Raw genomic sequence first — 25,239 nt, forward strand, 5'->3', positions numbered from 1 at the left:
ATCCAAGGCACATTTCAGTTTAAGTCTCATCAGTCTCCTGGTATAGACAAAGTTTAATGAGAAAATGTCTCATAGGAACTAAGTGATTGCATGATTGATGTCATGAGTTTACTTTCCTGTTACATGTATTAAATATGTATATATTTATCTCTCTATATAGAAAATTTGTATATGTATGCCAAGACTTTCTCCAGGTCCACCAATTTGGGAGTGCAAATAGAATCATAAAATAATAATGCTTTTTCTTGATTGTACTCTACCTACTCAGTATGTCTAAAATCCTGCCCAGGTATGTATTTTTGTAAGGTCCCTGGAATATGTCTCATTTATACCCATGCTCATGTTTCCTTCTCCTCTTCTGTTGCAGATCCTTTTTCATGGCATCCTGCTTGGATTGCTGAACCCAAGAGATCTGACTAACCACTGTGCTCTTGATGAGTACTTCCACTTAGATCTGGCATCTGGGAACAACCACTGTCACCAATGGATATTATATCACTCAAGTTTCAAAATAGCATGATATTCCAAGGTTAAGTGTGTGAAGATCTTTCTTTTTAAACAGCTTGTGGCGTGGGTGCAGGTCCTTGTCAGGCAACGCAGGGTTGTTAAAATCCAGAAAGAAACCTGTTGTGTCTATCTGGCATGAGAAAGCAAAGGACAAGTTCAGGATGAACTCAGCATCTGGAAAGTAAGTGGGGGAAGATCCTACAGACGAGTTTATATACATCTTGTGTATAAACTCTGCTCAAGTCTCTAGCTGACCTCTGAATTATGGATGTGCTGGGTAGATTCTAAACAGCTTAGTTTCTAAGCTGGCTAAAATAGCTGAACTGAGATTGCAGAGTTTAGAGTTTGAGTTCAGCCATGAAACAAAATATCAGTACTTTTCAATGAAATGTAACAGAATCCAGAGTCTCCACGAGGTGTTATTCACAGTGCTCAGAGTATAGTTAAATTTATTAGATGGGAAGAAACAGGAAATTGTCACCCATACTTAAAGAACTTAAAGAGAAAAGACAATCAATGGAGACCAACTTCAGCATGACCCAGATTTGGAACTAGCAGGCACAGATCTTAAGCATTCATTAAAACTATGCTAAAAACTATAGAGGAAAATATAAGGGACAGGGCAATGGCGGCTGGCACATGTATTTGTGTATAGACACTCTATCCTTCATATAAAATAGCATTCATTATAAAAGTAGTGATGACAGAAAATAGCTTGATATGCACCCTCAAAAGGAGCATTGAATTCTAATTTGTTCTATAAGATATTCATTCATAATGAAGAATCGTTTAAAATGTACCTTGTTGGGTGCTATGAAGACAACAAAAATTAAATTTAAAAGTTACATATGGTTTTTCCATTAGCAGACCTAAGAGTTGACTTGAATCTGAACAACTATAATATAAGGCCCAAAATAATGTGTTTTATAAAAACAGTACTCAAAAGTAGTCTGAAGCCCTAGAGGTAGGCAGATTTATTTCCAGATTTTGGGAGGAGAAGATCTAAAAGTAAGGCTTTAAGATGACGTGACAGATAAGATGGATCTTAATAAAGGCTTAGATTTTTTTTATATGTGGGCATGAAAAAACAAGGGTGAGCATCCAGGTGTACCCAGTAAAGAAAGTTCTAAATATAATGAAATGAAGTAGCTATCTTTGGCTGGAGGGTATAATTTGTGACAAAAGCAACGAGAGAGAATGTGCAAAGAATAGGTGGGTCCAGACTGAAAAATGCTGGACTGAGTAGTTTAGACATGATTCCGAAGATACTAGGGAGCCAATAAAAGACAAGATACAAAAATCCAACAGTATTTCCTTTGAAAACCACAAATGCAAAAGGATTTCCATTATTTATTGTTTGTGATTGTAATCACCTAGTACAAAAGGCAAATGGAGTGGCTCTTATAATTTCAGTGCAGGTCTCTTTAGTCTGTTAAGGATTAAGTTACCACGTGACAGATTTGAGCAAAACAAAAGATAAATGTGCTATAAAATTACTTAACATTTTGGTTAAAAGATATATGTAAGAGCTTATAGTTTCACAAAATATTTCACTGTACTATTAAAAAGAGTCTACCCCTGCCACTTCTTGGCATAGGTGTGAGGCAAATTGAATTTCATCTTTCCAAATGAAAACCAATGCATAAAATACAAATTGCAATTAAATTATATGTTGCTAAGCTTATCTGCTAATATTTTCAGGTAAGCAAATATTTCTTTCCTAAGACCCTTTCTGCAGCCTTTTCTGATGAAAAAATTCAGAAGATTAACTATCAGGCAGTTGTAAAATTACATTGACATTTTAAAAATATTAATAATAAAGACAAAGCATGAAAAAATATTTTAAAGCCTAATGTTAGGTAGGAAAACAAATCCTTTGTGGGTAATGTGTTTTTACAGTATTTCAATGGGAATATTTTGGGTTTTTGGAATGTCAGAATATAATATTACCAGAGTATCTCAAAACAGGAAGGACAATGGAATTTTATGTCTTTGCTCTCATAATGCTTATTTTATCCTTCACATTACAGCTAATGGCCTCAAGGAAAAGAGCATACACATGTAGCCATGCACACATTTTATTACATGCAATAAGTGAGTTATTATGTGATACTTTTTGACTTCAGATAGCTAATGCAGCACTCATTTTTTTCCCCTAAATTTGTTTTGTGGCATGGAATGGTGTCTAAGTAGCCCTCCTGAGATAATCTATATTGATATATACATAAATGTTCCATATATTCTGCAAGTTCATATAGTGCATTTTGTTTAGAACATTCCCTCCAATGGTCTTAGGTAATGTTCTATGGAAATGTCTCATTGAAGATGTGAGTCACTTTCTCAAGATAAAGTTGTCCTTGTAAATGATCCCATTGCTTACCAAAAAAAAAAAAAAGTGTGTGTGGGGAGGTGGAAAAACCGTGATTTTTTTTTCCTTCTGAAAGGGAAAATAACCCAACAAATTTTGGTCTTACCATTTCATTTCCTCTTACTTGCTGGTTTTATGTTATTAATATATTTTAAAGTTTACCACTTAATCAAGATCAGGAAGGCTAATGAACTTAATATATTTCCATGCACTGACAATCAAATTGTGATCATAAAATGCCAGATGGCACACTCATTATAAAAACAGTGTGCTCACTTTTGTTTTGTTTTGTTTTGTCTTGCTTTGGGTTTCCTGGTAGGTGCTTTGTTCTATGACTTTGGAATTTTTGCAGTTATCCTTGGTATCTCTCTCTAGCATTCGCATAAAATCATTTATACCCAAGTCTCCTGAGATCCAAGCTCAAATATGTCTCTCTCTTTATTAAACCGTCTCATATTGCTCTCTTTATTAAACCAGCTCTTTTTATTTTATAGGATTCTTTTCACTAAAAACCATACAATAAAAAAGGGCTTAAAATTACAACTTGACCCCAATTCATGATCAATATAAAGAAATATAGGCATCCTTGAACTCGTTATATTGCTTTCTACTCATGTTGTTACTGTTTACTCTAAATATGCTCAAGAGCACTTCTAGCAACAATATTTAATAGCATACGACCAATCTTCTATTACTTGGTTCTCACACAAAGTTATAAGATTGTATGAATAACATACAGAATGGTGCCAACAAAATTGTCTTTTTTACAATCTGACCAGTGATTAAACACAGGCAACTTGCTGCTTCATCCAGCTTCTGTTCCTTGTACACTGATTGAGAAGGTCTTATAACACCTAGAATTTTGGACTTACGTGCTCAAACGTTAGATGGTGCTAGTCCGACTCCTTTCAATGCTTAGGTCAAGAAACCAATAAATACTTCCCATCCTCTCCTTTTCACACACCCTGGGTCCAACATGCCTTTAAAACAGGGTCAAATCTGTGACCCTCTCTGATTTACGTCTGTGAGTTATCAAACGCTAACTGGCCTATAGCTGCTTGTGTAAAACAATCTGTTACACAAGCACCTCAGTTTTCCCTGAATGAAAATGTTAGTCCGTGAGCTCATCTTCTGAAGGATGTAAGGAACTTGAAGAGGTATCTCAGTTTATCCATCAGCATCTCCCTGAAATGATCTCCCATAAAGAAATAGAAGACAGGGTTGATGACACTGTTCAGAAAGGCCAACGGCCGAGTCACAATGTACAAGGAGTTGATGGTGGCCTTAGTGCATGGGGTCTGCTTCCAGATACCCCAGCGTGAAGCAATCCTCACGTTTCGCATGATGTGATAGGGAGTAAAAAGCACGGAGAAGATCACAACTGCCATGATGACTAAGGTGAGAGGCTTCTCAAGGGGCAAAGCAGTAGAGAGCTGCCTGCTCCTATGCTTCAGGAAGACACCAATCTTGAAATAAAAGAAGCACATCACAAAAAGAGGAATGAGGAACCCCAAGAAGGTTAGACATATGCTGTAAATGAGGACGTTACTGGGGTCTCCAGAACTTGCATAATCAGTACAGTTGGTGTGTTTGGAAGCTACAACAGGATTTATAAGAGAAAGTATGGGCAGGAGCTCTAAGGTTACTAAACCCCAAATGGCCGAAGAGATTAAAACAGCAAACTTTTTCTTTTGTAGGAAGTGTTCCCGGAACGGATACTTCATGAGCATGTATCGATCAATGCTGATAAAAGTGAGGAAAAGAATGCTGGTGTAGAGGTTAGCATGAAGTACATATCGGTTGCTTATGCAGAGCACATCCCCATATGTCCATTTTCCCTGGGCATATTGTCTCATCAGCATGGGGAGGGTACACAAAAAAGCCAAGTCACAGATAGAGAGATTAAAGAGATAGATGTTACTGCTGTTCCAGTTCTTCAGGCAGAAGAGGTAGCCGAAAACAACAACAGTATTCCCAAGGATTCCTACAATAAACTCAAACCCGTAAAAAATGGAAAGGTAGTACTTTTCCAGAGCAGCCTCCACTGCCTGCCAGTTTTCACAAGTTGCATTCCATGCCTAAAGAAGAGAGAGAGAAAATATAAGGATGAATCACTAGACTACGACTGAAGATAAAACTGCAGAACTTCAGCAGCATCAACATCATCATCAAATAACACTTAAAAGTTGAACTGCAGAGAGTTGGTTACATTAGTAAGGAGTGCATATGTATACAAACATAATCATGTACATATATATCACTAATATATTATTTCAACAAATATTTATTGAGTTCCTTTGAACTATGTGCTAGACATGGGATGACAGCCATGAGTAAAACAAAGCTCCTCATCTCAAATAATTTATACTCTCGGGAAAAATCAGGAAATAATCAAATAAGTGCATATCAGGTAATGATAAAGAGTATCAAACATAAAGAAAAGCACATGCAAAGGCCCAGACGTGGAAACATGCATAGAGGACTTGACAAACACAAGGAGGCCAAGAGAAAGTGCAGTGAAGTAAGTGAAGAGTCGAATTCAATGTGTCTTCAGGATTGACTGTGGTCCCTAGCATATCACAGTTGTTCAACAAATCCTCTGAGTTAAATTTAATTGAACCATAACCTAGAAGAGGAAACAGGGATTCTTATAACTCTAGTCTTGCAATATTAATAGCTTTGATTATGTTTTCATATTGACAAAGGATTATGCTTGTTTTAAGTTTATAAAACACGCCAGTTTTTAAAAATTTTTTGCAACAAGACAACATATTTATTGACATGTTATATGCCCAGCACATCACAAATATTATCTCTAATTTTCAGAAGAATCCATTTATCTCAATCCCACTTCCATCCTACTAGACATGAGAACAACCTGGGTTGAAGAATTAAATTACTAATCACAGGTCACCAAATGCCAGAGCCAGAATTTGACCTTCAGCCTATTGCACCACACGCAGTGATCTTTCACTACATACTTCAGCATGCTTGTTATGGGATGGATTGTGCTCCCCACAAATTCCTATGGTGAGGCCCCAAAGCCCAGTACCTCAGAATTTAACCATATTTGGAGCTGGACCTTAAAAGAAGTAATTAAGGTTACATGAGATCATATATATTTGTGTCCATATATGATGAGAAAGAGACGGCAGGGATGCATGCACATAGAGGAAAGGCCATGTGAGGACATAGTCAGAAGACAGCCATCTGCAAGCCAAAGAAAGAGGCCTCAAGAGAAACCAAACCTGCCGACACCTTGATCTCGGATTTCTAGCCTCTAGAACTGTGAGAAAATAAGTTTCTGTTGTTTAAGCCACCCAGTCCAAAACATTTTGTTATGGCAGACCTAGCAACAAATATAGTGCTCAAAATAGTATTCTTAACATTTAATAGAATCTGTACAACTCCAGTGTTAAAACATGATTTTAAAAATTTAAAATATGAAGCTGAAAATATTAGTAATAATAATACCAGTGGCCACTATTTACTGAAAGCTTATAGTGTACTAGGCACTGTGCTCACCACTTTCCGAGGATTATCTCATTTAATACAGTGACATAAAGGACTGGGGATTGTTATTACTTTCAGTTTATACACAAAGTCACTGAGTCTTGAAAGGTCATACATTTAGTAATAGACCACAATCATAGCCCCTTCTGAATAGGGGCCATGAAAATAAGCAATCTGATTCATTCAAACTTCAAAAGTCTTGCTCACCTGCCACTTTCTCTCTTTAAAGAGGCAAGATTATTTGTGGTCAGATAGACTATTTAAAGAATTGAATTTCTTAAAAATGTACTGGATTGCCATTTTGAAATATTAAATCCTACTTATTTCTAGTAAGAAAAAAGCAAGGTTGAAAATTAAATTTTCTAAAAATTTCCTATCAAATAGGCCTCGGAGTGTTAGTTGCAATCAAATGATGCTCTTAGTATAGTATTTTGGTAAATAGAGCAAAATAAGAACAAATGCATCTGAACTGCCTCTTCTGGGACGCATGCAAACATTGAGCAGAATTTTCTGTAATGAAGGCATCTGGAGAACTTTTATTGATTTTTGTCAAATTCAAATGTTTTATTTCAGTTGAAGATCCCTGCTACTTTTTTTTTTTTTTTTTTTTTTTTTTTTTGGCTGTGCCACGAGGCTTCCGGAATCTTAGTTCCTCAACCAGGGATTGATCCGAGCTCCCCTGAGGTGAAAGCACCGAGTCCTAACCACTGGACTGCTAGGGAGTTCCCAAGATCGCTGCTACTTTGAGAGTGTTTTATTTACAAAAATAATTCATGGAATTGTAGATATGATAAATGCAATATTTTGATAAGTTATTTTTAATCACTTACTTTAAAACATCCTAAATTCCTCTGAGATTCCTCTAAATTCCTCTCCTCAAGGCTTTCCATGGCAACCTGCCACAAAGTCCAACACTAGAAGAAGCTAGATCGGAACTTCCTCAGGCAGCAGACACATTGAACGATGCTGAAGAACCAAGCAAATTGGTTTCACTCTGTGTTTGAGGTTATGTGATTCTACTGCTCTCTCACATTGCCCGCGACTTATTACATTTTTAATTGTCATACCTTTCCAATTTTTTTAAACCTCTGTCCTACTCATCATGGATGAGTTTTGCCTACAAATCCCTGAGACAGAGCCCGTCCACTGGGTGTCCACTCTTTGGTTCCTTCCTCCGTTGCTGTCCTCTCCTCCTTCCTTCCTGTGACAACAGAGAATATCTATTCCTCTGGGCTTACTCCAGATCCAACTCATTCCCAAATTCTCAAGATTCCTACACGTTATCTGTCTTGTCTCTTTACTGTCTCTTCAGCTTCTCCACCTCAACTGCATCCTTTTGATCAGTATTTAGACACTCTCATTTTGTCAGTCTTAAAAACAAGACATAGGAGACCTTCAAGATGGTGGAAGAGTAAGACGTAGTGATCACCTTCCTCCCCATAAATACATCAGAAATACGTCTACACGTGGAACACCTCCTACAGAACACCTACTGAACGCTGGCAGAAGACCTCAGACCTCCCAAAAGGCAAGAAACTCCCCACGTACCTGGGTAGGGCAAAAGAAAAAAAGAATAAACAGAGACAAAAGAATAGGGACGGGACCTGCACCAGTGGGAGGGAGCTGTGAAGGAGGAAAGGTTTCCACGCACTAGAAGGCCCTTCGCGGGTGGAGACTGCGGGTGGCGGAGGCGGGAAGCTTCGGAGCTGTGGAAGAGAGCGCAGCAACAGTGGTGCAGAGGGCAAAGCGGAGAGATTCCCACACAGAGGATCGGTGCCGACCGGCACTCACCAGCCCGAGAAGCTTGTCTGCTCACCCGCCAGGGCGTGCGGGGCTGGGAGCTGAGGCTCGGGCTTCGGAGGTCGGATCCCAGGGATAGGACTGGGGTTGGCTGCATGAACACAGCCTGAAGGGGGCCAGTGCACCACGGCTAGCTGGGAGGGAGTCCGGGAAAAGGTCTGGAGCTGCCGAAGAGGCAAGAGACCATTGTTTTGGGGTGCGCGAGGAGAGGGCATTCAGAGCACCGCCTAAACAAGTTCCAGAGAAAGGTGCGACCGGCGGCTATCAGCGCAGACCCCAGAGACGGGCATGAGATGCTAAGGCTTCTGCTGCCACCACCAAGAAGCCTGTGTGCGAGCACAGGTCACTATCCATACCTCCCCTCCGGGGAGCCTGTGCAGCCCACCACTGCCAGGGTCCCGGGATCCAGGGACAACTTCCGCAGGAGAACGCACGGTGAGCCTCAGGCTGCTGCAACGTCATGCAGGCCTCTGCCGCTGCAGGCCCGCCCCGCATCCGTGCCCTTCCCTCTGGGACAACATTAAATGCACCAACATTTGAATTATAGGGGTCCCAGAAGAAGAGGAGAAAAAGAAAGGGACTGAGAAAATATTTGAAGAGATTATAGTTGAAAACTTCCCTAGTATGGGAAAGGAAATAAGTCCAGGAAGCACAGAGAGTCTCATACAGGATAAATCCAAGGAGAAATACTCCAAGACACATATTAATCAAACTGTCAAAAATTACAAAGAAAACATATTAAAAGCAGCAAGGGAAAAACAACCAATAACACACAAGGGAATCCCCATAAGGTTAACAGCTGATATTTCAGCAGAAACTCTGTAAGCCAGAAGGGAGTGGCAGGACATATTTAAAGTAATGAGAGGGAAAAATATACAACCAAAATTACTCTACCCAGCAAGGATCTCATTCAGATTTGATGGAGAAATTAAAATCTTTACAGACAAACAAAAGCTAAGAGAATTCAGCATCACCAAACCAGCTTCACAACAAATGCTAAAGGAACTTCTCTAGGCAGGAAACACAAGAGAAGGAAAAGACCTACAATAACAAACCCAAAACAATTAAGAAAATGGTAATTGGAACATACACATTGATAATTACCTAAATGTAAATGGATTAAGCTCTACAACCAAAAGACATAGACTAGCTGAATGGATACAAAACCTAGACCCATATATATGCTGTCTACAAGAGACCCACTTCAGACCTAGGGACACATACAGACTGAAAGTGAAGGGCTTTTAAAAGATATTCCATGCAAATGGACATCAAAAGAAAGCTGGAGTAGCAATTCTCATATCAGGCTAAATAGACTTTAAAATAAAGACTATTACAAGAGACAGAGAAGGACACTACATAATGATCAAGGAATCAATCCAAGAAGATATAACAATGGTAAATATTTAGGCACTCAATAGGAGCACCTCAATACATAAGGCAAATGCTAACAGCCATAAAAGGGGAAATCGACAGTAACACAATCATAGTAGGGGACTTTAACACCCCACATTCACCAATGGACAGATCATCCAAAGTGAACATAAATATGGAAACACAAGCTTTAAATGATATATTAAACAAGGTGGAGTTAATTGATAGTTATAGGACATTCCATCCAAAACAACAGAATACATTTTCTTCTCAGGTGTTCATGGACCATTTTCCAGGATAGATCATATCTTGGGTCACAAATCAAGCCTTGGTAAATTTAAGAAAATTGAAATCGTATCAAGTATCTTTTCCGACCACAACACCATGAGACGAGATTTCAATTACAGGAAAAAATCTGTAAAACATACAAACACATGGAGGCTAAACAATACACTACTTAATAACCAAGACATCACCGGAGAAATCAAAAAATACCTAGAAAAAAATGACAGTGAAAACAAGACAACCTAAAACCTACAGGATGCAGCAAAAGCAGTTCTAAGAGGGAAGTTTATGGCAGTACAATCCCACCTCAAGAAACAAGAAACATCTCAAATAAACAACCTAAATTTACACCTAAAGCAATTAGAGAAAGAAGAACAAAAAACCCCTAAGTTAGCAGAAGGAAAGAAATCATAAAGATCACATCAGAAATAAATGAAAAAGAAATGAAGGAAAAAATAGCAGTGATTAATAAATCTAAAAGCTGGTTTTTTGAGAAGATAAACAAAATTGATAAACCATTAGCCAGACTCATCAAGAAAAAAAGGGAGAAGACTCAAATCAATAAAATTAGAAATGAAAAGAAGTAACAACTGACACTGCAGAAATACAAAGTATCATGAGAGATTACTACAAGCAACTATATGCCAATACAATCGACAACCTGGAAGAAATGGACAAATTCTTAGAAAAGCACAACCATCTGAGACTGAAGCAGAAAGACCAATCACAAGCACTGAAATTGCGACTGTGACTAAAAATCTTCCAACAAAAAAAAAGCTCAGGACCAGATGGCTTCACAGGCAAATTCTATTAAACATTTAGAGAAGAGCTAACACCTATCCTTCTCAAACTCTTCCAAAATATAGTAGAGGGAGGAACACTCCCAAACTCATTCTACGAGACCACCATCACCCTGATACGAAAACCAGACAAAGATGTCACAAAGAAAGAAAGCTACAGACCAATATCACTGATGAATATAGATGCAAAAATCCTCAATAAAATACTAGCAAACGAATCCAGCAGCACATTAAAAGGATCATACACCATGATCAAGTGGGGTATATCCCAAGAATGTAAGGATTCTTCAATATAGGCAAATCAATCAATGTGATATACCATATTAATAAATTGAAGGAGAAAAACCATATGATAATCTCAATAGATGCAGAAAAATCTTTTGACAAAATTCAACACCATTTATGATAAAAACCCTCCAGAAAGTAGGCATAGAGGGAACTTACCTCAACATAATAAAGGGCATATGTGACAAACCCACAGCCAACATCATTCTCAATGGGAAATACTGATACCATTTCCACTGAGATCAGGAACAAGACAAGGTTGCAGGACAGGAATAAAGACGCAGATGTAGAGAATGGACTTGAGGACACAGAGAGTAGAAAGGGTAAGCTGGGACGAAGCCATAGAGTTGCACGGAATTCTATATACTACCAAATGTAAAACAGGTAGCTAGTGGGAAGCAGCTGCATAGCACAGGGAGATCAGCTCAGTGCTTTATGACCACCTGGGGTGGGATAGGGAGGGTGGGAGGGAGACGCAAGAGGGAGGAGATATGGGGATATATGTATATGTATAGCTGATTCTCGTTGTTATAAAGCAGAAACTAACACACCATTGTAAAGCAATTATACTCCAATAAAGAGCTTAATAAATAAATAAATATATAAATAAATAAAAAGATCATAAAAAGTGAAGCCAATTGTTTAGACTTGCTGAGACAGGCAACAGGGAACCACTAGGTGGTGATGAAAGTGGTATTTTAAGATTAGTCTGAGAGCAGAATGGATTATTGGGGAGAGACCTCAGTCAGAGGCCATGTGGTGGCCGAATTTCTAGAAATGAGCTAGCAAGCCATGAAAAGATGTGGAGGAACCTTAAATGCATATTACCAAGTGAAAGAAGCCAATCTGTAAAGGTTATATTCTGTGATTCCAACTCTTTGACATTCTGGAAAACGTAAAACTATAAGGATAATAAAAAGATCAGGGGTTACCAGGGGTTTAGGGGGAGGGAGGGAAGGATGATTAGGTGGAGCACAAAGGATTTTTAGGGCAGTGAAGCTATTTTGTATGATGCTGGAATGGTGGATACTTGTCATTATGCATCATCCAAACCCAGAGAATGTACGACACAAAAAGTGATCTCTAATGTATATCTCTAATGGATCAGTATTGAACTCCTTCTTTATCTAGGCTCTGCCCGGATGATCTCATCCACTTTCTCTCTTTAATGACCATCCACGTATCAACCTCTCAATGTTTATCCCAGCACAGACCTGTCTTATAAGCTCTACTGGTTTATACTTATTACCACGGATTGATCTCTCAGAAGTACCTCTACCTCCAGAAATCCTATATAAGCTCTCCAACTTCCTTCTCAGTCTTGCTGTACCTCCACCTAACTCAGTGAATGGCCACACCATTTACCCAGGTGGTCACCTCAGATATCCAAGCAACATCCTTGAAGTCATCTGTTGCTCACCTCCAATAACAACTAAACTATCCATGTCTCGTTGACTATAATGTCTGGATATTTCTCCAATTCACCACTATTGCTCCATCTCCTTCATCACCATTCTAATCCAGGCTACTATCATCTTGGACTATACCATATCCTTCCATGGTCTCCTCACATCTTCTCTGGCCCTCTTTTAATCTACCTTCAACATGATAGCTAAACAATCTTAAAAAAAACTACAATCAAAATTCCAATCATATTACTCTACTCAACCAAAACGTTTCAATAATTTTTTACTGTCTAAGGAATAAAGTCCAAAATTTTTAATGAGACTTCAAGGCCTGCATGGTCTGGCTCCTGGACTCCACTTCAGCCTCACCTGGTATTATTCTCCTCCTTTCTCATCTTTCTTCCTGCTCTTTGAATGCACAGACAACTTTCCTAATGTTCAGTTCATTGAATTTTTCTCTGACATATTCCCCCTATGATCCTTGCTCCATCACATACTGTCTTACATCTACAATTCTTTCAGACCTCAGTGTCAGTGTGGGTTTCCCAAGATAGGATCTCTGACTCCCTAGTCTAATTAGCACCCCCTCACTGCCACATTGTATACTTATCTTGCTCTTAGCATTTCTCACAACTTTATCTTACTCAGAGTTTACCTTTTACACCTGGTACAGTGACTACCAGGTAAGTAGATGGTCTGTAAATGCTTGCTCAGTGGAAAGAGGAATATAAACACTTGACTGTTTACAAAACATCTTTATAAATGTTTCCTCCAAGGTCAGATAAGTAGTAAATCCACCAAATTAAGCTCCTTGCTCTATTTCCCTATAAAAGATGATGCTGCATATAGTATGACAAATATTCAAAACTGGCAACTGGAGTAGTGATAGCTGTGATTTAGACATATTGTTGTAGAAGGTAAAATTTGATATATATATCTTCTAAGATCAGTTTTTTAAATTAAAATTAACAAAAAAATTAGAAATTTACATCTGAAATTAATAAACCTTAGAAAGCTTAGGACATGTACCAAAGTATTAATACTTTTATCCCTAGTGATGAGATTCCAGATAATTTTTATTGTGTCCTTTCTCCTTTTGGTTTATCTGGACTTCCTATTTTTTTCTGCAGATCAGCATGTACAATATTAAAAATTCTTAGGAATACAGCTGAAGGTCAATGGTCTTTTAAAAAATAATAATAGGCTTTAGTTTCTAGCTCACTGGTAATTTTTCAATATTATTTTTTACTCTATTCCCAGCAACTTCCCATTCCACCATTTCTGGAAGTTCTCCCTTCCTTGCCTTCTATGACATGGCAATCTCCTTGTCCTCCTTCCTCTCTCTGTAGACTCTTTTATGGTCTAATCCTTCTTTGCCCAAGTTGTAAATATTGGAGTTTCTCAAGGCTCAGTTCTAGGCAACTCTATTTTGGGAATACTCAAAACTCTGATGCACACACTCAAATGAATATTAAGACAATAGGAAGTCTCATTATGACAAGAAACTTACTTGTTTTATTTTCGTATTTCCTCCTTTTCTAGTCATAATTCTTATCTTTCTGCCTAGTCAGTTCTTAAATGTACTGACTTATGTCAGTAACTTATGTGTAGCCTAAAGCTTTGTCTGCCATAGAAGAAAAATACATCCATGAAGACTTGTATAACTAGAAGCCAGATTACCAATAGCTACCACTCGGGCAGGTAGGGGCCATGTTGATGCCACAGAGAATTCTTCTGCTTTTGAGCCATCCACTGGGATTGAGAGATTAAGGGAGGTAGCAGGGATAAAGAACACCACATCTAGAATAAGGGAAGTGAATGACTAACCATTGTCCTGCTTCGAGTGGTTGCTTCATTCATTTTTTAAAGAATAACTTTTAAAAACACCTGTTATTATGTAACACTCACTCAGAAAAAGCAGATAGGCAAAAAAAAAAAAAAAAAAATCAAAAATTTCTATAACCAACCATTCTTAATATTTGGATACCCTCCTACACTTTGATATATACTTGAATTTATCTTTACAAAAATGATATTATACTCTTTATGATGTTTTATAATCTGCTTTTTTGATACATTTATTTCATTCTTAAAATAATTTTTCTAAGTCCAATATTAGTAATTTGTGGTTTTATAAAGGTAAGGTTGTCTAATATTTGCAAACCAATTTAACCTCACCAGGACCCACAGTTTTTAGATTTCAAATTGGATGATATTTGTAGCTGCATGTGTTTTTAGTGTGGCCATCACAATTCTACAAATTGATGAAGTAAGCTAGTCCTTTAACCAAAATTCCTGTTGAAGAGGAACTTCTCTCATGAAAAATTAATATTTCTCTCCTGCTTTGTAGTGGTTATATTTTTAATTTTTAGAAAATAGAAATCATAATAAATAGGTTATAGCTGATTTGGATTAATTATTTTTAACAGTTTTTTTCCTTTAGATATTGGCAATTAAAGTGAATTCTTTAATTATATTTATAAAAATATATCCAAACCTGTTAGAGGTATTAAACTATAAATAATATTCAACTTACTTACATAAGCAGATCAGTAGTTCTCATTTTTAATTTAGGAATAATGTTTCTTTCACTTTAATTGTATTCAGCCTTTTAAAAATGAACATTTTTAAAACTTAACTTTAAAAATATGTTTGATAGTCTGTTAGCTATTAAACTGCTTTTTCTTATAATCATCACAATTAAACAAAGAACATTTATAAAATTTTAATTCTTAACTACAAGTTTATATAGCAATGAGTAATTTATAAACAAATTAATTTTTCATTGATAAACTGAATGAAAATATTTACACTAAAAATATACAATCATTTAATATTGATGACTTCATTTTTAATATATTTTTATATATTCCAAAAATTACATCAGAAATCAAGATATTAAAAAGTGATAGTATGGTATCAACTTGTGTGTTAATGAAGTTCTTTAAAAGTACTTCACCAATTATTAAAAGTTCTGAAAGGTGTAATAGCAATAGTTTCTGCAATTTTCTTTTTTTCCTTGGTGAACTATATATATTCTTGAATAATGTAATTTTTACAAACATAAATGCTAAATTTCATTTCTGGAATGTCTTAAAATTTCCTCTAACACATTATTTTCTGAACATGCAAATATTATAGACTAGATTCTTTCATCTGATTTAGAAACTTTAAATTACATTCTATAAGTAGTTATATGTATTGAAGTAAATCCAATTACTCTTTTTGTTGAAATATCAGTTACCAAGACATTAGTAAATAAAATAAATTTAATAAAATTAATTTAATAAAATTTATAAAATAAATTATAAAGTAAATTTAGTACTTAATAAAATAAATTTAGTATTTGGTAATAAAATAAATTTAGTATTAAATTTAATACAATAAATTTAATATTTATTGATAAAATAAAATTAATAAAATAAATTATTTTATTAAAATAATAATAAAATAAATTTAGAATTTGGCAATTAAAACAAGACAAAATTTGGTAAAAAATAAATGAGGAAACAACTATGACTTCCTTTCTTTTGCTGTTCTACATGTACTTACAAATGACAGTTCAGACAGTTCATTTAAACATTACTTAAAACCTTAATTGTTCACAGGACACTTTTAAAAGAAACCCTTAACTATTGGGAGGTCTAGCATTACTTTATATACCTGACAACATGAGTTGCATCAGAGCTTACCATTGTGTCAGAAGGCCCTGATCCCTTGACAGAAATTCTTTACCAGCCACTTGACACAGCTTCTGACCCAGTGCTGTGCTGCTGGCCGTAGTTAGTGCAGACTGATTTGCATATCATGCAGCCAAGATTAATAATTCAAAAGTCCAGGAGAAATTTCTTCAGTCAAGCCTCCAAGTCAGATGTTCATGTAAGCGAATTTCCTGAGAAGGTTAGACACAAAACAAATGACTCATTTCATGGGAAACACATTTCACATATAGGTTTTAAAAAGACTGCTGTTGAAATTATTCCATTCACTAGCAAAACAACAGAGAAACACTCATTATTTCCATGTTCATTTGCATATTTAAATAATAAGAAAAGGTAAAGCACTGTTTGTGTTGGGTTTACAATTGCTTCTCTTTTTTCTTCATTTTTCAAATTCGCAAATTTTGGCAAATTCTGTATTGGGCATATAATAGCTAAACAGCTGTTTTCAACAAATTTGAGGGAACTATAAAACTGAAATTTTGGAGGCAAAGCTGAATATATGCTGTCAGTGTACTATCAAAAGGGATACTAGAGCTTAAGGTATTTCCCATTTTATTTTCAGTGATTAAAAACAAGAGACATATAAAAAATACATCAGGTAGCTAGGGATTAGGGAGAGAGGTGGCAGTTAAGTAAGATAACCTCAATAGAAGACAATTTATGCATCCCAATCAATGCTCTGCATAACACCTGGAAACACATAACCACCACTTCAAACAGGAAACACACCTGGCTTTTTCTGAGGATTATATTAGATTTATACTCAAGTAAACACTCAGTCTGCTTGATTTGAAGCATTGGGATGATGCTGAAAAAGTTCCTAATTGTGCAGGCAGTAGTAATTTAATATGAATGCCATAAAAGTTGAATGTTCAATTGGCAGTGACAGACAGAAGCCCCAAAAGAAATTATTGCAGCCAGTCCTCCTAGCCAAGTATTTCCCTTTCTCTGATATACAAGAACTCAAAACTCAGAAACCTAAAAAATATATTTTATAAGTATACACACATATGTATTTATTTACCTATATTATATACTTAAAAGTATATATATACATGAAATACAAGTATACTCATAAATGCATATTTATATGAAATAATGTCTCTATAATTTGTTGAATTCTTGTGATGTGCCAGGTATTGCACTAAGCACCTTTATGTATTGAATACTTATAAAGATCCTCTGAGGTTGTTTATTATTTCTAAAATTTTCTCACTTTACAGATTAAAAAACACTGAGGCTCAGAGAGGTTAATTAACTTTCTCGAGATCACAGAATCAGTAAGGAGAGGGACCTGAGCTAAACCTATGTATTTTGATTCAAACCTGCTCTAATTCTTGATTGCCTCCAATACAGAATGACAATACTTTTGATGTACACCACAGATTGAATCAAAGATCAAAGGTTAATGACAGGGGGCTTCCCTGGTGGCGCAGTGGTTGAGAGTCCGCCTGCCGATGCAGGGGACACAGGTTCGTGCCCCGGTCCGGGAAGATCCCACGTGCCGCGGAGTGGCTGAGCCGGTGAGCCATGGCCGCTGAGCCTGCGCATCCGGAGCCTGTGCCCCGCAACGGGAGAGGCCACAACTGTGAGAGGCCCACATACTGCAAAAAAAAAAAAACAAAAAACTAATGACAACTGGGACTTCCCTGGTGGCACAGTGGTTCAGAATCCACCTGCCAATGCAGGGGACACAGGTTCGGGCCCTGGTCCTGGAAGATCCCACATGCCCGTGGAGCAATTAAGCCCGTGCACCACAACTACTGAGCCTGAGCTCTAGAGCCCTTGAGCCACAACTATTGAGCCCGCGTGCCACAACTACTGAAGCCTGAGCACCTAGAGCCCATGCTCTGCAACAAGAGAAGCCACCACAATGAGAAGCTTGCGCACCACAACAAAGGGTAGCCCCTGCTCGCCACAACTAGAAAAAGCCCGCACACAGAAACGAAGTCCCAATGGAGCCAAAAATAAATAAATAAATTTATTTTTAAAAAAATGAATGACAACTATTTTTCAGAAATGCAACTCTTTTCTACCTTTAGAAGGAAGACTAAAAACGATTCTTTGTCTACAACTTTAAAAGTGCAAAAAGCAAAGCATTTGAATGGCCAGTGCCAGCCTTACTAATTTTAAACAAATTAACATGGACCCCCAACCAAATGACCAAGATAAATGGATATAGTTTACAGGTTTCTGCCACCATTCTGATGGGAGGCAAGGGTGATTCCCTCTTTGTGGGATAGTGGGAGTTCCCCAGAACTTCCTCTTTCTTCTCCCCACATCCTGACCACTATCTCACTCTGGACTGCTAAGATGAAATCTGGTCTCTGCTTCTCCTTTCTCACAGCAGATCTGGTAGCCTTGCTTCCCTCCCAAGTCTTACTTCACCAACGGTCCCATTGCTTCAGGGAGCTCTCATTGCAAAAACTAGAGTAATTCTGAGACAGACTCAATAAGAGGTCTCCAGTGCTTCTGTTCCATTACAAGGCCTTATTGGAGCCTACAATAGGATAGATGTGCTGGGCCAAGGCCAGGTACGGGGTTATGGGCCCTGCTTAGGCCCATGTCATGGGTGTACTACCTTTTAGTCACACAGGGTCTCATGCTCCACAGGACAACATACTTGATTTAATGCTCTACTGTCACATTCTAATTGGAATTCTTAATAACTTTTTAAAATAGGGTCCTCTAATTTTATTTTGCACTGGACTCTGCAAATTATGTAGCAGTCTTGCCTGTGAGAGTACAAACCTCCTAGGAAATATTTCTATTCAGCACTCAAAATTTCAATGGGGACAGTGTTTTGGGGTTTTCTTTTTTTTTTTTTTTTTTGGTTTTGGTCTTATTTTGTTTTGTTTTAGAAACAATGTGACATGTTGAAATTTACTGGTTGAGGAGAAATGAAACTTTGAAAGCAGTAAGTTTGCAGTATAATTTACTAAGAGGTAATACAGTGTACTGGTTAAGAGCACCAGCTCTGGAAACAAACTTCTTCCTTTCAGACTTTGGCTTCACCACTTACTAGCTCTCAGTTTTCTTATCTGTAAATCAGGGACTATAAGAGTGCCAGTCTCATGGAGTTGTTATGTAGATAGTAGAAGCACATAGTTTATACATATGTAGTATGGGGTATATACTAAGTGCTAAATAAATTCTGGCTATTACAGATGTTTGTAATAAATGAGAAGACTTCCTCAGAATGATCATGTCAATCCAATGCCATCAATGTTAGAATATTTGCTGCCCAGGAATATCCATTCCAAATGACCTTATAAAAGGAAGCTTGGTGAAAAAAGGTTAGTGAATTCTCACGTGGTTTTGCCTTTTACTCACTGTGCGCTCTGTGAAAATATAACAAAACTTGGTTTCCTTGTTTGGAAAAGGGAGATAATAATTCCTACCCCATAAAACTCATAATGTCCATAATATCAAATGAGATAATATATGAAAATGCAATGAGCTATGAATGCAAGAGCATATAAATATAATATAAACCAGGGGCACCAATCAGGAAATTCAATAAGAAAAAGAAAACAGTAGGACAATCAAAATATTAATTAAATCCAATGTTAATAACTTTCACTAAGGTTTTTTGAGCACTCACTCTGTAACAACACTGTGCTTATTAATTCCTTTAATATACAAAAGAATTTAATGCAGGGGGGATTGGATCAAGATGGCAGAGTAGAAGGACGTGTGCTCACTCCCTCTTGAGAGAGCACCAGAATCACAACTAACTGATGAACAATCATCAACAGGAAGACACTGGAACTCACCAAAAATGATACCCCACAACCAAAGACAAAGGAGAAGCCGCAATGAGACGGTAGGAGGGGTGCAATCACAATAAAATCAAATCCCATAACGGCTGGGTGGGTGACTCATAAACTGGATAACAATTAAACCACAGAAGTCCACCCACTGCAGTGAAGGTTCTGAGCCCCACGTCAGGCTTCCCAAGCTGGGGGTCCAGCAATGGGAAGAGGAATTCCTAGAGAATAGGACTTTGAAGTCTAGCAGGATTAGATTGCAGGACTTCGACAGGACTGGGGGAAAGAGAGACTCCACTCTTGGAGGGCACACACAAAGTAGTGTCCACCTCAGGACCAAGGGGAAGGAGCAGTGACCCCATAGGAGAATGAACCAGACTTACCTGCTAGTGTTGGAGGGTCTCCTGCAGAGGCAGGGGTGGCTGTGGCTCACCATGGGGACAAGGACACTGGTAGCAGAAGTTCTGGGAAGTACTCCTTGGTGTGAGACCTCCCAGAGTGTGTCATTAGCCCCACCAAAGAGCCAGGTAGGCTCCAGTGCTGGGTTGTCTCAGGCCAAACAACCAACAGGGAGGGAACCCAGCCCCACGCAGCAGCAGACAAGCAGATTAGACTTTTACTGATCTCTGCCCACCAGAGCAAAACTCAGTTCAACCCACCTGCAGTCCCTCCCTTCAGGAAGCTTGCACAAACCTCTTATATAGACCCATCCCCCAGAGGGCAGAGAATAGAGGCAAAAAGAACTACAGTCCTGCAGCCTGTGGAAGGAAAACCACATTCACAGAAAGATAGACAAAATGAAAAGGCAGAAGACTTTGTACCAGATTAAGGAACAAGATAAAACCCCAGAAAAACAACAAAATGAAGTGGAGATAGGCAACCTCCCAGAAAAAGAATTAAGAATAATGATACTGAAGATAATCCAGGACCTCAGAAAAAGAATGGAGGCAAAGATCCAGAAGATGCAAGAAACGTTTAACAAAGACCTAGAAGAATTAAAGAAAAAACACTTAGAAGATTTAAACAACAAACAAACAGAGATGAACAATACAATAACTGAAATGAAAAATACACCAGAAGGAATCAGTAGCAGAATAACTGAGTCAGAAGAATGGATAAGAGACCTGGAAGACAGAATGGTGGAATTCAATGCCATGGAACAGAATAAAGAAAAAGAATGAAAAGAAATGAAGATAGCTTAAGAGACCTCTGGGACAACATTAAATGCAAGAAAGTTCTCATTATAGGGGTTCCAGAAGGAAAAGAGAGAGAAAAATGACCCGAGAAAATATTTGAAGAGATTATAGTCGAAAACGTCCCTAACATGGGAAAGGAAATAGCCACCCAAGTCCAGGAAGAGCAGAGAGCCCTAGGCAGGATAAACCTAAGGAGAAACATGCCAAGACACACAGTAATCAAACTGACAAAAAAAGACAAAGAAAAATTATTGAAAGCAACAAGGGAAAAATGACAAATAACATACAAGGGAATTCCCATAAAGTTAACAGCTGATTTCTCAGCAGAAACTCTACAAGCCAGAAGGGAGTGGCACAATATATTTAGAGTGATGAAAGGGAAGAACCTACAACCAAAATTACACTACCCTGCAAGGATCTCATTCAGATTCAATGGAGAAACCAAAAACTTTACAGAGAAGCAAAAGCTAAGAGAAGTCAGCATCACCAAACCAGCTCTACAACAAATGCTAAAGGAACTTCTCTAAGTGGGAAACACAAGAGAAGAAAAGGACCTACAAAAACAAACCCATAACAATTAAGAAAATGGTAATAGGAACCTACATATCAATAATGACCTTCAACGTGAATGGATTAAATGCTCCAACCAAAAGGCACAGGCTTGTTGAATGGATACAAAAACAAGACCCATATATATGCTGTCTACAAGAGACCCAATTCAGACCTAGGGAGACATACAGACTGAAAGTGAGGGGATGCAAAAAGATATTCCATGCAAATGGAAATCAAAAGAAAGCTGGAGTAGCAATACTCATATCACATAAAATATACTTTTAAATAAAGACTGTTACAAGAGACAAGGAAGGACACTACATAATGAACAAGGGATCAGTCCAAGAAGAAGATATAACAATTATAAATATATATGCACCCAACATAGGAGCACCTCAATACATAAGGCAAATGCTCACAGCTATAAAAGAGGAAATCAACAATAACACAATAATAGTGGGGGAATTTAACGTCTCACTTAAAACCAATGGACAGATCATCCAGACAGAGAATTAATAAGGAAACACAAGCTTTAAATGACACAATAGATCAGATACATTTAATTGATATTTATTGGACATTCCATCCAAAAACAGCAGATTAAACTTTCTCCTCAAGTGTGCATGGAACATTCTCCAGGATAGATTATATCTTGGGTCACAAATCAAGCCTTGGTAAATTTAAGAAAATTAAAATCATAGTAAGCATCTTTTCCAAGCACAACGCTATGAGATTAGAAATCAATTACAGGGAAAATAATGTAAAAAACACAAACACATGGAGTCTAAACAATACGTTACTAAATAACCAAGAGATAACTGAAGAAATCAAAGGGGAAATAAAAAAATACCTAGAGACATATGGCAATGAAAACAAGACGACCCAAAACCTATGGGATACAGGAAAAGCAGTTCTAAGAGGGAAGTTTATAGCAATACAATCCTACCTCAAGAAACAAGAAACATCTCAAATAAGCAACCTAAATTTACACCTAAAGCAATTAGAGAAAGAAGAAAAGAGCAAAAAAACCCAACAACAACAAAAAAAAAAAACCAAAGTGCGCAGAAGGAAAGAAATCCTAAAGATCAGATCAGAAATAAATGAAAAAGAAATGAAGGAAACAATAGCAATGATTAATAAAACTAAAAGCTGTTTCTTTGAGAAGATAAACAAAATTGATAAACCTTTAGTCAGACTCATCAAGAAAAAGAGGGAGAGGACTCAAATCAATAAAATTAGAAATGAAAAAGGAGAAGTTACAATGGACACTGCAGAAATACAAAGCATCCTAAGAGACTACTACAAGCAACTCTATGCCAATAAAATGGACAACCTGGAAGAAATGCACAAATTCTTAGAAAGGCATAACCTTCCAAGACTGAACCAGGAAGAAATAGAAAATATGAACAGACCAATCACAAGCACTGAAATTGAAACTGTGATTAAAAATCTTCTGACAACCAAAAGTCCAGGACCAGATGGCTTCACAGGTGAATTCTAGGAAACATTTAGGGAAGAGCCAACACACATCCTTCTCAAACTCTTCCAAGAAATTGCAGAGGAAGGAACACACCCAAACTCATTCTATGAGGCTACAATCACCCTGATAGCAAACCAGACAAAGATACTACAAAAAAAGAAAATTACAGACCAATATACTGATGAATATAGATACAAAAATCCTCAACAAAATACTAGCAAACCAAATCCAACAACACATTGAAAGGATCATACACCATGATCAAGTGAGATTTATCCCAGGGATGCAAGGATTCTTCAGTATATGCAAATCAGTCAATGTGATACACCATATTAACAAATTGAAGTATAAAAACAGTATAGATGCAGAAATAGATGCAGAAAAAGCTTTTGTCAAAATTCAACTCCCATTTATGAGAAAAACTCTCCAGAAAGTGGGCATAGAGGAAACCTACCTCAACATAATAAAGGTTATATACAGCAAACCAACAGCAAAGATCATTCTCAATGGTGAAAAACTGAAAGCATTTCCTCTAAGATCAGGAACAAGACAAGGATGTACACTCTCACCAATATTATTCAACATAGTTTTGGAAGTCCTAGCCACGGCAATCAGAGAAGAAAAAGGAATAAAGGGAATACAAATTGGAAAAGAAGAAGTAAAACTGTCACTGTTTACAGATGATATGATACTATACATAGAGAGTCCTAAAGATGCCACCAGAAAACTACTAGAGCTAATCAATGAATTTGGTAAAGTTGCAGGATACAAAATTAATGCACAGAAATCTCTTGCATTCCTATACACTAACAATGAAAGATCAGAAAGAGAATTTAAGGGAACAATCCCATGCACCATTGTAACAAAAAGAATAAAATACCTAGGGATAAACCTACTTAAGGAGGTAAAAGACCTTTATGCGCAAAACTATAAGACACTGATGAAAGAAATCAGAGGTGACACAAACAGATGGAGAGATATACAATGTTCTTGGATTGGAAGAATCAATATTATGAAAATGACTATACTACCCAAAGCAATCTACAGATTCAGTGCAATCCCTATCAAATCACCAGTGGCATTTTTTAGAGAACTAGAACAAAAAATCTTAAAATTTGTATGGAGACAAAAAAGACCCCAAATAGCCAAAGCAGTCTTGAGGGAAAAAAATGGAGATGGAGGAATCAGACTCCCTGACTTCATACTATACTACAAAGCTACAGTAATCAAGACAATATGGTACTGGCACAAAAACAGAAATATAGATCAATGGAACAGTATAGAAAGCCCAGAGATAAACCCATGCACATATGGTCACCTTATTTTTGATAAAGGAGGCAAGAATATACAATGGAGAAAAGACAGCCTCTTCAATAAGTGGTGCTGGGAAAACTGGACAGCTACATGTAAAAGAATGAAATTAGAACACTCCCTAACACCATACACAAAAATAAACTCAAAATGGATTAGAGCCTTAAATGTAAGACCAGGCACTATAAAACTCTTAGAGGAAAACATAGGAAGGACACTCTTTGACATAAATCACAGCAAGATCTTTTTTGATCCACCTCCTAGAGTAATGGAAATAAAAGCAAAAATAAACAGATAGGACCTAATGAAACTTAAAAGCTTTTGCAAAGCAAAGGAAACTACAAACAAGACAACAAGACAACCCTCAGAATGGCAGAAAATATTTGCAAACCAACCAACGGACAAAGGATTTATCTCCAAAATATATAAACAGCTCATGCAGCTCAATATTAAAAAAAAACAGCCCAATCAGAGAATGGGCAGAAGACGTAAACAGACATTTCTCCAAAGAAGACATACAGATGCCCAAGATGCACATGTAAAGCTGCTCAACATCACTAATTATTAGTGAAATGCAAATCAAAACTACAATGCGGTATCACCTCACACCAATTAGAATGGGCATCATCAGAAAATCTACAAACAAATGCTGGAGAGGGTGTGGAGAAAAGGGAATCCTCTTGCACTGTTGGTGGGAATGTAAATTGATACAGCCACTATGGAGAACAGTGTGGAGGTTCCTTAAAAAACCAAAAATAGAATTACCATATGACCCAGCAACCCCACTACTGGGTATATACCCAGAGAAAACCATAATTCAAAAAGACACATGCACCCCAATGTTCATTGCAGCACTATTTACAATAGCCA

General features: G+C 37.2%; 1 protein-coding gene across 1 annotated transcript; it reads right to left on the reverse strand.

The window, feature by feature from the left end:
* Positions 1-1,837: 1,837 nt before the first annotated feature.
* Positions 1,838-20,459, reverse strand: SUCNR1 (succinate receptor 1). The gene is made up of 3 exons (XM_049710223.1): positions 20,214-20,459; positions 16,031-17,664; positions 1,838-4,953 (listed from the first exon to the last, which is right to left on the reverse strand). The coding sequence occupies exons 2-3, from the start codon at positions 16,031-16,033 to the stop codon at positions 4,000-4,002; spliced, it is 957 nt and encodes a 318-aa protein (XP_049566180.1). The 5' UTR covers positions 16,034-17,664; positions 20,214-20,459; the 3' UTR covers positions 1,838-3,999.
* Between the last annotated feature and the right edge of the window lie 4,780 nt (positions 20,460-25,239).

The sequence above is a fragment of the Orcinus orca genome, chromosome 5 (assembly GCF_937001465.1).
Source record: "Orcinus orca chromosome 5, mOrcOrc1.1, whole genome shotgun sequence".
Lineage (NCBI taxonomy): Eukaryota > Metazoa > Chordata > Mammalia > Artiodactyla > Delphinidae > Orcinus > Orcinus orca.